Source organism: Seriola lalandi, unplaced genomic scaffold, assembly GCF_002814215.2.
Source record: "Seriola lalandi dorsalis isolate HSWRI2012SDOR001 ecotype SW California unplaced genomic scaffold, Sedor1 jcf7180002054942, whole genome shotgun sequence".
In the NCBI taxonomy this organism is placed as follows: domain Eukaryota; kingdom Metazoa; phylum Chordata; class Actinopteri; order Carangiformes; family Carangidae; genus Seriola; species Seriola lalandi.
Window position 1 is genome coordinate 1,196,675 of NW_019525493.1, and position 12,397 is coordinate 1,209,071.

Consider the following 12,397-nt stretch of genomic DNA (forward strand, 5'->3'; position numbering starts at 1 on the left):
TAGGACCTGGCGTCCACATATGTCGACCTCACATTTTTGGTTCTCTAGACCACAATACTAACTTTTTCTCAACAAGGGCCTGGTGACCACATATGAGCCATGTTCAGAAATTGAAATGAACAGTTTAGAACAGTAACAATGCAAAATGTTCAGAATGTTTTTTACTTTGTTACAGACATACGTCTTTCTGCATCTGTTAGCAGTACTTCAAATGAGCCATATTGCTCAAAGGGGCACAATTGTTCTTTCTCATTTTGTTTTTGCACTCAGGAAAATGCTGCTGTGTTCTGGCACCAAATAAATAGTTTTGCACATCATTACTCAATTGTCTCTTTATTGGTTTCTATCGAAATTTAAAACTAATGTCCTCATATGTGGACATAATTTTTCTCAGAAACTACATCATGTAAAAAGATAATTCTTTGTTTTGTTACACTCATCAGGTCCCAATCAGCCTAAATAGCAAAGAGAAATTAAAAATGCACGCCATGCAAGAGTTCGGAACTTAGGAGGTTAATACATTTTGAGTCTGTCTTTTAAAATCAGAGACTATCATGCAACATTATTCCAAAGACCACAACAATTGTAGTTCGAGACAGACTTAAATCAGACGTATGGGTAGTGCTGATGTACCTGTGCAGTGCACTGAAGCTGACCAGGCGCTCCAGGTGGGACTGGGTGTGGACGTCCCTCTTCCTAACAGAGTGCAGCTTGAGGTCTGCCAATGGCAGCACCTCAAAGTCTGACAGGACGGAGTTCAGGGCATCTGGAAGACACACACGATCATTTTGATCACCAGAATGTCAGTGTCACAGACCACAATCCGGCGGTGACAACCAGCCTCCTCACCTGAGGATATGGTTTCATTTAGCAGCTAGCCTGGACTGAATGACCGAAGATTTAATTACACCTTAGACAAACAGCAGTATTGATTATCACAGTACATAAAAGGCACCATAAGTGATTATAATTTATAGTAATTATCGTTTACGCTCATTATTCCAATGACAGTTAGCATTTACATTAAAGCTAACATTAGCTTAGGTTAGCTTGCTAAGTTACTTACCGAACTCAGGGTTTTCTTCGTGACTCTCCTCAGTAGTAACTCTTGACTTAATAGCACCGTTGACCCAAAAAGGAGCCAGAAAGGCAATTATCAGTATACTCCTCATTTTCAGGCAGGTCAGACAGCTATTCTACTACTGTCATAGTCCCAAGTTTTCTCAGTTAGTCTAGACCGCTAACGTTAGCTGCGCTATCCGGAAGTGTAGAGTGGAAAACATCCGCTTTTAGAATAGTGAACAATGTTAAGTTACGAATTTGTTTGGCCTTCAAAGATAAAAGTGCAGTTATTATCAAACGTTGCTTAAGTGAGCAAAGCATACTAAAAGTACTCATTAGGCAGAAGAAGGACGCCTATCAGATTATTATATTATTGGAATTATTATTATTTCCAAAGCATTAATCTGATTTAGGCAGTAAACAAGTTTAATATGTAGAAGTACTATATTTTCCTACTCTATCAAGTTATAGTATCATAAAATAGAAATACTCAAGTAAATAACTTCAAAATTGTGCTGTTATTAAATAAATGTACTCATCCCTGCTACTGCCAAGTACAAATAGACTATGGTGCTTCTGTGGCCCTTTGATTTTAAATTTTATGACTTGAGTATGGACAAAGTACTGGCAGTTTCATCTGTAATAATACATTGTATTTTATACACTCACCATCTTTTGAATAGTTATAAATTAAGCACATTATTTTAACGTAGAGGTGAAGTATAATTTAATAAAATGAAAATAGAGATACCAGTTGATGTACACCACTTGAGTAAATGTATTTACTTTCTTCCCACCATAGATTTATGACATTAATCTTTAACACAAAGATAATGATGCAGTAAACATGTCTATAGCTTTCCCCTTATCTATTTTTTCCTTTTTTTTTACCTTCAAATAACAGGACTACTGCTCTCAACTGTTCATTTGTGACAGTAGTAAATTCAGTAAATTTCCCCACAGAAACATGGCAGACTCATGACAGATTAGTGATATGATATGGACCAAATCATTAAAATAAAGTGAATTTCCGTTTTTTTTTTTTTAAGAATGGAGTTAAATTTTAAAATAAAATAAACTAAATTCCTGTTTTAGGGTGTGAGAGCCATTAAACTATCAAGTCAAGTATGGCATTTTGCTACAGGACATTTACAAATATCCAAGCACATTTATTATGCAAGTAAAACAACACACAAACTTGGACTTGGTTTATAAAATGTTTTATTCATGTTAACATAGCTGATACATAGGGTTTCAAACATTTCCACAAGGCTTTTGGGGACTACAATTGAATGAATAGCAAAACAATAGTGGTCCAAATCTCTAATGACAATCACTGGACAGACTAACAAATCACCCTCTTGTAGGATGTGTACAAACCTGCATTGAAAATTACTAGACTTAACACTTGGACTTGTGTGTGTTACAGCAATTGTTCCCATTCCAGTGTAATATCTCAAGAGACATGCATGACAGAATTGTCTTCTTCCCATTAAAAAGGTCCCTGCATTTGGTCAGACAAACAAGCACCACCATTTCCCCCCACAGACAGACATGCTTCAGTGATAGAGTGGCATCATAACCAGGGCAGAAAGTGAGGATTTCACCAATGGGCATTACTTAGCTGTATTATAATATTTGTTGCCAGCATGTAAAGTACACTGGCTTTCCCTGCAGTATGAAAATTAGTTTGAAGTTGGACTTCAGCTGCTGTAACCGTACCACGTAACTGTAGAGACAGACACACTAAAAAGAAAAGGTATGGGGAAAAACTACTTTTATATCTAACATTTCTTATTGGGGGAAAAAAATCCAAAATCTCTCAATGAATGGGATTTAGGCTTACAGTTGTTTAATGATGGGACTTAAATTTTTCTGCCTCTAAATTGAGTTAGGAGTCCGATACCATTGTCAAGCTATCAATCACTTTTCTACAGCTGAAACTGCACACATGGGAAGGCCAGGACAAACACAAACCAGAAGAATGGAGGGTTTCTCTTTTCACCAGTTGTCCAAATCTGCATTGTGAAAAGAATGATTATTTTTTTTATTTATTTCCTTACACAACTCTTTTCAGCAATGGGTTTCATTGGTAGAATGTTTGAGTGGAGCAATAAGGAATGAAGGATGTGTAAAAAGTTTTTTTTTTCCTTTTGTTGTTTTTGGAGATGACCCAAACATTGAGGGCTTGTGTGTTTTAGTTCTCATTCTCGCCACCCTCTCCTCCTTCTCCGCCTTCGCCCTCCTCAGGAGCGTTGTCCGATGTCCATAACTGGGGAGAGAAACAAAGATATTTTGAATACAGTCAAATATACATACTCCACTGCCATTTCTGAATTTGATGTGTCTATTGGTGTATGCACAATCCCATAATGACAGTAAAAACTCACATTAATTCACAGAGAAAGGCAATTTGAGCTCTCATTCATGCATGTATTCAAAAACCTTACGCAGTACTTTGTAGAGACACTAACTGGGATTGATTACACATTTGAGACTTATTAGAAATGTCTCTGAACATCTGTACATGTCTCTGCCTTTTGGACAGCTTCATCATTCTCTGGACAATCCGCAAACACATTTGTAATCCCTTTTCCGACGGCGAGGAGATGGGTGTAACAACTTATGATTTTATGTCACTTTCTTGCAAAGAGTCAATCGGACAAACACGGCAATGTACTCCGATCACTTTCTGTCTACAACCAAATACAACACCATGTCTGTGCTGCAGTGTATATGTTGTGGCTACCGCGGTCTTCCACAGCCAATCTGCTCTATATGTCAGTGTCTACTATTTTAAATCTTTCAACATAATTTTATTATCTTCTTCTTAAGGTCATTTCACAACACTATACAGACCGAGGATAGTTTCAATAGAAGCAAGGGAAAAAATAATTGGTCTGCTGAAGCACAGGTTACTTGGAAAACTTAAACTGTTTCAGTGGACACTGGACTTGCCATACTATGACATAAGGAAAATCTTGTTCCAAATGCCTTCTTATGCACAATCCATAATTTGTGTGGTCTTTTCAAAGCTTTAGCATATAATATCCACGTGTAACCTGCAAATAAGATGTAGCATGGGCATCCCTCCATGAAAGACAACATACTACTGTAGCCTGTTATACCTACTATCATACATGATCTGCTGATTTTAATAAAATGTTTAAAACTGACGGTCTGAAAGTGTGTACTTTAACCCCCATGTTGTCATTTGAAACGCACTTTTGCTTTAAGACTGCACTGAGCATCATGTTGTATGACTGTTTAAAGCATCCTGAGACTTAAAGACGGACATTGAAACATGCAAAACACTACTGCTCCATAGTAATGATAATTTCTGTGCCATGTGAGAGCAGAACACTCACTGTCAGGTTGTCTCTGAGGAGCTGCATGATAAGAGTGCTATCTTTGTAGGACTCCTCATTTAGCTGGTCAAGCTCTGCAATGGCATCATCAAATGCCTGTAATCAAGAAAAGGAAAATGTTAACACTTGGAGCACACTACAGACAACCGAGGGTGAGTGACAGATTTCTATAAGAAAATTATGCAGACCTTTTTGGCCAGCTCGCAGGCTTTTTCTGGGGAGTTGAGGATCTCATAGTAGAAGACAGAGAAGTTAAGTGCCAAGCCCAAGCGGATGGGATGTGTGGGGTCCATCTCAGTCTTGCTGATGTCAAAGGCTTCCTGGTATGCTTGCTGTGAGTTTTCAATGGTCTCTGTAAAAAGGGGAGGGAATCAAAAAGATTATTATAGTCAATGTATGTTTTAGTTAAGGTTTACATAGAAGTCCACTTATGGAAATATTTTAAACCTGTTACACCACACACACACACACACACACACACACACACACACACACACACACACACACACACACACACACAAACGTGTAACAAATAATGACAAAATGGACAAAAATAAAATATTTTGCCTCATTTAGACAAATATGAGCTGAGACCAATAGTTCAACCGCACAAAAACCCATGCGTAAAAATGACAAATTTGTGGTTTTAAGGGTGTTATGTACAAGACTATTCTAGACTAACTGTTGTTGCAACGATTGCAAAGAAATCATCACGGAATTCAAGAGGTATACTGCTCCAAGCCAAGAAATAACTGCCAGTAAAACAAACTGTCAGTTCAGTTTTTGAAAGAAGCGAGATACAACGTGTTAAATAGTGAGCTTTAGAGGTGCTGGTAGGTGGAATTTGATACCTTTAGACATAGCCAGCCTAGCCGTTTCCCCTTGTTTACAGTTATTGTGCTAAGCTAGTCTAATGAGTAGCAGGCTCAAGCATTGCATTTTCTGCACATTTTACTGCACATTTGTAATAGTGCGATCAATCTTCTCCCAACTCTCTTTCTCTTTATTTAATCTTTTTTGAAGTAGAACACTGAAAACATTGAATAACAACTGTCAGCCAATATTATAATTAGCAGAAATACCTTAACTGAACAGAGAGGAGGAAATTTCGGATCTACCTGGAATAAACAAAAGGGCATTGAAGGCTGGTGGCTAATAAATTCTGTAACTATATATTTTTCCCTGTGGGAAAGCTGCCACCCACTCCTGTTGTGCCCTCCTATAAGAGGGGACACTGTGGTCACACGACCGTGACACATCGACCCATTTGACGTCATTTCCAGCTCTTAGCTCCAAGACAAAATCTGACACATTCCTATTTGGAGTGTGAAGGGGCCCAGATTCAAAAAGACAGAGGGGGGCTTATTTTAGCTTTTTCATACAAATGAAAAAGACGCTTGGACACCTTAAAGACTCCCCACTACACAGTGCTCACAAAGAGAGGCAAAGCAGTGAGAAAGAGAGAAAAGAACAAAAGAAAAAAAGACTAACTGAAAACTTAAAATGTTAATGTCTTTCCAAAAAAAGTAAATGGAGCACTAATGTCAACTCACTTGATTTGTCGTCTCCAGAGGCAACTTCAGCAAGGTATCTATAGTAGTCCCCCTTCATCTTTAGATAGAAGACTTTGCTCTCGGGATTTGTGGAGTTTCCAATTAAATAATTATCCAGCAGTTTCTGTAAAGACAAAAATGTCAGAGCAATTTAAATTAGGCAAACAGAGGAAATATATTGAACAGGAAGACTTTTCAGAACTAACATCTCAACCACAAACACACCATGACATCCAACTGACAGATCAAGAGCCAGAACTGAAGGGTGATAATGACATCACTCACCAAAACAACTGCAGTCACCCTATGTTTCCTGAATAGTCACTAACTGCGCTAATTTGGGCACAAATTACAATGAAGAACAAACACATCCACATTGCATGGTGCGACGCAAAACAATAACAAAAACATTCAGAAAGTATTAGGACCCTTCAGCCTTATGCTGAAATTGTTTAAATTCATGTTTGCCTCATCAATTTCAATATCACATTGAAAAAGTATTCAGACCCTTTACTCAGTACTTAGTTGAAGCACTTTTGGCAGTGATTACAGCCTTGAGTCTTTTTGGGTATGACGCAACAAGCCTTGCACACCTGGATTTGGGGATTGTCAGCCATTCTTCTCTACAGATCCTCTCAAACTCTGTAAGGTTGGATGGGGGCGTCGGTAGACAGCTATTTTCGGGTCTGTCTGGAGATGTCCGACTCAGTTCAAGTCAGGGGTCCTAACTGGGTCACTCAAGGACATTCACAGAGTTGGCCCTGAGCCACTGCTGCGCTGTCTTGGCTATGTCTTTATGGTCATTATCCTGTTAGAAGGTGAACCTTCTGCCCAGTCTGAGGTCCTGAGCACTCTGGACCAGGTCCGCTCCATTCAGATTTCCCTAAACCCTAACCAGTCACCCTGCCGCTGAAAAACACCCCCACAGCATGACGCAGCCTCCACCATGTTCTACTATTGGGAAGGTATTAGGCATTTGATGAGCGGTGCCTGGTTTTCTCCAGACATGACTCTTAGAACTGAAGTTAAACACTTTGATCTTGGTTTACAGAGAATCTTTCAGTAAGGAGAAGCTTCTGTCTGGCCACTCTGCCATAAAGCCAAGATCAGTGGAGTGCTACAGTGGTGGTTATCCCTCTGGAAGTTTCTCCCATCTCCACACAGGATCTCTGGAGCTCAGCCAGAGTAAACATCAAGTTCTTGGTCACCTATTTTACCAAGGCCTTTCTCCCACAGCTGCTAAGTTTAGCCAGGTGGTCGGCTCTAGGAAGATTCCTGCTTGTTCCAGACTTCTTCCATTTAAGAATTATGGAGGCCGCTGTGCTCTTGACAACCTTCGATGCAGCAGATTTTTTTGTAACCTCAACACAATCCTGTCTCTGAGCTGTACAGGTTTTTTCTTCCACCTCGTGGCTCGGTTTTTGCACTTATATAGACATGTATGTGCCTTTCCAAATAATGTCTGATCAATTGAATTTACCACAAGTGAACTCCAATCAAGGTGTAGAAACATCTCAAAGATGATCAAGAAAAATGTCATAGCCAAGGGTCTAGATACTTTTACCCTCATAATAAATTTGCAATAATTTCTAAGAGAAGGGTGCAACATAACAAAATGTGAAAGAACAAAAGGGGTCTGAATACTTTCAGAATGCACTGTAGGTGGGGCTCACCCATCATAAGTGTCCCATTAGCCTCCATCCACTAGAGAGCACTACTTTCTTTGCTGTTCATAGCTGCTCAACTCAATGATTAATGAGTACATTTCTGCTCCATCAGGAGTCAAGTACATGTGCTCACCCGGTGTCATTTAGAGGAAATATTTTGCTCTGTGTCAGTTTCCAATAAAGTCGCTTCAAACTGTCCACAACCAGGCCAGCCCTCTAGTGTATCCCCAGCTGTCTTCTGCCCCAGATTCCACAATCTTTTTATAAGCACTCCCCCATGTCAGCACTGTATAGCAAAATTTTATGTCTTATTGCTGACACCAGTCTTATTTCTGATTTTAAAAAGACTTGGCATCATTCTTTCATTCCGTACTGAAATTCACTCACAAATGTTCCATTAATAAGGTCTAAGGAAAGATAAAGGCACTGCCTGCATTGTGTCATACTCCCAATTATTTGACACTGCAGAGCACAAAAAAGGGCCGTGCTTCCACTATATGAATGTATATCTGAGGTCAAATGTTCAATTGTGAGTTTACTACTGCAGGAGAAATTTAAATATTAGATCACCCCTAACTTTTGAACTTAATTGCACATTATGTAGCAGAACAGTGGAATGTAAGACTTATTTTTACAACCTTAAGACACAATTGTTACCAAAATGTAGTCCCGCTAAAAAGGCACGGTGCAGCTTTTAGGGACTGTTCCCTCTAAAAGCTACAATAACTTGTTTAAAATAGCTAAAGGATTTAAACTATACAGTAACCAAATTAGTAATAGCAGTAAAATGTAGTGATAATGTACAAAAATATAAGGCAAATCACATCCTATGATTACACAACAGGCCAAGTCATCCGTCTTTCAATGGACATGAGAAGATTACTAGGGCTAATCTGTGTCAGTGAAACCATGGCTTATGCTCAAGTTAACCGATTTAGAGAGCAGATTAATCATTTCACTCAGAATGAAAAGGCTCGCCAACACCTCAACCCTACTGACTGTCCTGACTGAGATGCAACACAGTGTTCAGAGATGGTATAAACATCCTTTTTGTCTTTAACTTACATAATTGTATTTTCTCTTATAAAAAAAAATGAAAAAAAAGGAGAAAACAGTTTTCCTCTCCCAAACCTGGGAGAAAGACGCTGCTCTTGTCTGAGCCAAACCCACCCCAGCAGCCACTCCCCAGTCATTTACTGACACAAAGATTGGCTCAGCCGCTACACGTGCATGTCTCAAGTGCTAAGCATTCCTCTTTCACTGCATGCTTTGCACAATAGACAAGAAGAGGAGTAGCCTTGCTTCCAGTGCTTTCATACAAAGCTCTGATTTCAGTCACCAGTGCTCACAAGAAAGGACAAATAGTGTTGCTGGATGAAAGCCTGACTGGTTGTGCGTGCACGACTGCCTTACATGTCCAACAGGAATTGATATTTCCTATTCAAGCATGGACTAATACCTTTTTATCAATTTAATTAGCAACACTACAACTAGCTACAGGGCATTGGTTTTAAGGTGGTTGACCCCCCCCCCCCCCCCCCCCCCCCCCCTTACTCAGCAAATGTGATAATCAGGCAGGCGCTTTAATTAAATATCCCTATGTTCCACCACTAGAATACCAAATTCACATTTATTTTGAAGCTTCAAATGTCAAGGTAGAGTCACGTTCTGAAGAGGAGTGAATAGCCTGAATCTACTCGGTTGACACCCTTTCTGCTTTACAAGCTCTAGATTCACATCCTGTGAGGAAACCAAACATCCCCATGCCTCTACTGCCTCCCAACTGAGACTTGCTTTCACCTGAGATGCAAGTCTATCTAGTTTCACAGTATACTTTGCAGGAAATCAAGAAAGAGGGGCACACAAGCTGCTTACTTGTCTATTGCGGTCTCTGCTCTTCTGCCTGTGTGGGTGCAAGTCAAGGCATGAAGAGACGACACACCCTCCTCTGCTGACAAACCCTCAGTCAACACTTACTAGCACAGATACTGAAAGCTGAGTCACAGCCATGAAAGCGCACCATCTCAGGAACACCCATGGGAAGCTGGTGGAAAATGATTGGCCCCAACAGCTTTGCGGTGCATTTTAAAAGACAGCAGCTCAGGGAAATTATCTCAATCTTGCAGCAAAGCTTCCAGGTCTACTCTAATCCATTATGAAGGCAGGCTGGAAATAATGTAAAGCTGGTGCTTTACATTATACATTTACATTTGCGCAGTTGCATTAGATAAAACAAGAGGTGAAAGCATACATATATGTCCGCCTGTCCACCCCCCCCCCCAGTATACCAGTAAAGCTTAGCCTTGAAATGTGGAGAGTAATGTCTAAGAACTATTTTAGTTAAACAATCAAGCACAGTTTCATTGGTGATCTGTACAAACTGGGCTTAGTTTGAGTCGTTTATGCATGTAAATTCTTGCACTTGGCTAGCCACATAAGGCTTCTATCTGCCAGATGGGACTGCATGGATACAGAATACAGCACAGTTTTACAGAACACAGAGCATACAGCTTATTTTTCCTGTGTGTGGCTTGAGTTCTCTCTACACGCATTCAGACACACCTTGCTGGTGTAGTCATTTTGACCTTTTGTCAGTTCACGCCCTCACAAGGTTTCAAGCCCATTGTTCTAAATTCAGAATCCCAAAAGGCAGGAACAGCGGGAGGACTACATAATACTTCCTTGTCCTCTCCGCCTTTAGAGGCCATATTTATACAGCAGAGGAGCTCACAGGAAACAGGGAAGATGCCATTTGACACAGATTATTGGACTAAAATAATCACATGTGTCACTATGAATTTTGTGTGTACAGGGTTACCATTTAAATTGTGCAGTTTCTTTCATCTTTCTTCTAATACAACAGTCTAAATAGCTAAGCTACACTAGACATTTCTTTTAACACAGTAAAAACACATAAAGAGTGGGGAAGTATTAAAGGAACCACAATGTAGTTTTAGTCGTAACCAATACAGTATTCTTTATAATTTTACCAGCAGCGAATTAATATAGCTCTGCTTTTATAGTAATTTCTCAGGAAGGTGGTTTCCATCTCGCAGACTTAAAAATAAAATCAGCGTATAAATTTGATAGTTTACCAAAACGTTGTTGCAGATATCCTGCAGCTCCTTCTCCACCTTCTCCCGATACTCCTTGACCAACTGCTGCTTCTTCTCGCATCCCTCGGTCTTCAATCCGATGCTGGACATCACCCTCCATGCGGACCGCCTCGCCCCAACCACGTTTTTGTAGGCGACGGACAGCAGGTTCCTCTCCTCGTTTGACAGCTCGCCACCCTTCTCTGTAACCTCCTTCATGCAATCTGCCATGTCGTCGTAGCGCTCAGCCTGCTCCGCCAGCTTGGCCTTCTGAATAAGATCCGTTCTATCCATAGTTTATATATTTTAGGGGACTGACAAATCAGAAATCCGGGGTTATGTGACAGTCAGGGACTGCTGAGTTGAAGAATGGGTGCAGCAAGGGATCGACGATGTTAGTCCCCACAGTAACAGTGCAAGCTGCGAAAAGATGTTAATAAAAATTAATAGATGTTGATAAAACTATATGCAACTAGAGGGCAAAGTAAACAACCGATTATCATCAGGGCATAAAAGGACATACACCCTAGCTCTAAAGAGGCACTGTCTAGGTAACAGTAGTCATTAAAATACTTAGAACTAAAGAAAATCCCTTTCCAGACACTTACTTTTCCTGACAAATTCACCAGCCCGCTTTGACTATCAATAACCTACAGAATTTTTCACAACTTCTAGTGTACAGCAGCGAACAAACGCTATCTAAACTGAGGCTGGCTGCGAGCATCGGAAGCAGAGATCTGCTGGCAAACCCGCCACAAAGCTGTCTGGTGCAGCTAGCAAGTTAGCCAAAGCTAGCTGGCATTAGCTACATCGGCCACTCCTTTCAATACAAAATGTCACGTTAGCGTTACTCATACAAAATACAAAATTAACCACAACCTGTCAGTTTTGTGACCCGTCTACGACAATACCTTTAAAGGAAAAGAAAAATAATAAAATACTCATCGTTTCTGACCTACTGAGGTCCGAATTTGCTCCACAAATTGATCCGATTTGACAGATCGGTCAGAAAGGCAAAGAACGGCAGCAGCAGCGAAAATCCAACTGTGCGTGCTGAAACGGGGCGGCTCATCTGGATATCGTCTCTCCAATTGTAAATCGTAATCTAACTTGATCGACAGGAAGGTTGAGTTTTGTGAACCAGTAGTTGTTTAGCGCGGGGGAAAGAGGCGGACCTTCAGAGGTAGTTTGACAGACCGGAACGCTGCAGCGGCTGGGGCCACGGGGTTTCCTCCAATAAGAGCAAGGGATGAAGACGTCATCGCATTGCCATGGTGATGCTCATCCAATCACTCCCTGCATTCACACGCTGTAGGCTCTGTAGGCGGGTGTGGCACTGTCTCCCTTAGTCAGACGTTCATCTGTCTTCTTTTGAGGTTCTTATCTGGTGATATTTTATATTTTTCTTATTGTCAACAAATCCCATGAAAACACCAAAACTAATAATGACTTCATACCAAGTGAAAGAATTGTCTGTATAGCTAAAGCCTGATGTTGCTTATTTGTCTTTGTCATAGACCTCATTGTTGTCCAAAAACTATTAAACAAAACATGAAAACTGGTGGACATGCTCCACCCAAAAAACCCCAAGTGGTCTAGGTCATCGTGTGCCTATGTCAAAGAAGGGTGGGGGTTGAGGGGTCTTTCTGTTG

The 12,397-nt window shown here is 40.4% G+C and overlaps 2 protein-coding genes across 4 annotated transcripts in view; both read right to left on the bottom strand.

Moving 5' to 3' along the window:
• adam17a (ADAM metallopeptidase domain 17a) overlaps positions 1-1,261 on the bottom strand; it is a 14,958-nt gene extending 13,697 nt beyond the window's left edge. For both annotated transcript variants that reach the window (XM_023393757.2, XM_087170284.1), the window contains exons 1-2: positions 1,067-1,261; positions 634-766 (exon numbers count right to left, since the gene is read on the bottom strand). In XM_023393757.2, the coding sequence (XP_023249525.1) occupies positions 634-766; positions 1,067-1,172 (239 nt within the window). In that variant the 5' untranslated portion in view covers positions 1,173-1,261. The remainder of the gene's footprint in view (positions 1-633; positions 767-1,066) is intronic.
• A 1,005-nt stretch (positions 1,262-2,266) lies between these two features.
• On the bottom strand, positions 2,267-11,844 carry LOC111644779 (14-3-3 protein beta/alpha-1). Of its 2 annotated transcripts, none has more exons than XM_023393772.2 (6): positions 11,701-11,844; positions 10,746-11,165; positions 5,984-6,107; positions 4,619-4,782; positions 4,431-4,526; positions 2,267-3,334 (listed from the first exon to the last, which is right to left on the bottom strand). In XM_023393772.2, the coding sequence occupies exons 2-6, from the start codon at positions 11,037-11,039 to the stop codon at positions 3,260-3,262; spliced, it is 753 nt and encodes a 250-aa protein (XP_023249540.1). In that variant the 5' UTR covers positions 11,040-11,165; positions 11,701-11,844; the 3' UTR covers positions 2,267-3,259. The 2 variants fall into 2 exon arrangements, with proteins under 2 accessions (XP_023249540.1, XP_023249541.1); XM_023393773.2 differs by having other exon boundaries at positions 11,705-11,782.
• Positions 11,845-12,397: the final 553 nt, after the last annotated feature.

Coding starts and splice junctions, on each gene's coding strand:
- LOC111644779 (XM_023393772.2), bottom strand. CDS start 11,039: ATGGATAGAACGGATCTTATTCAGAAGGCCAAGCTGGCGGAGCAGGCT. Junction 4,783..5,983: donor CTCTGGAGACGACAAATCAA/GTGAGTTGACAT, acceptor CCCTTTTTACAG/AGACCATTGAAAACTCACAG. Junction 3,335..4,430: donor TCCTCAGAGACAACCTGACA/GTGAGTGTTCTG, acceptor TTCTCTCCCCAG/TTATGGACATCGGACAACGC.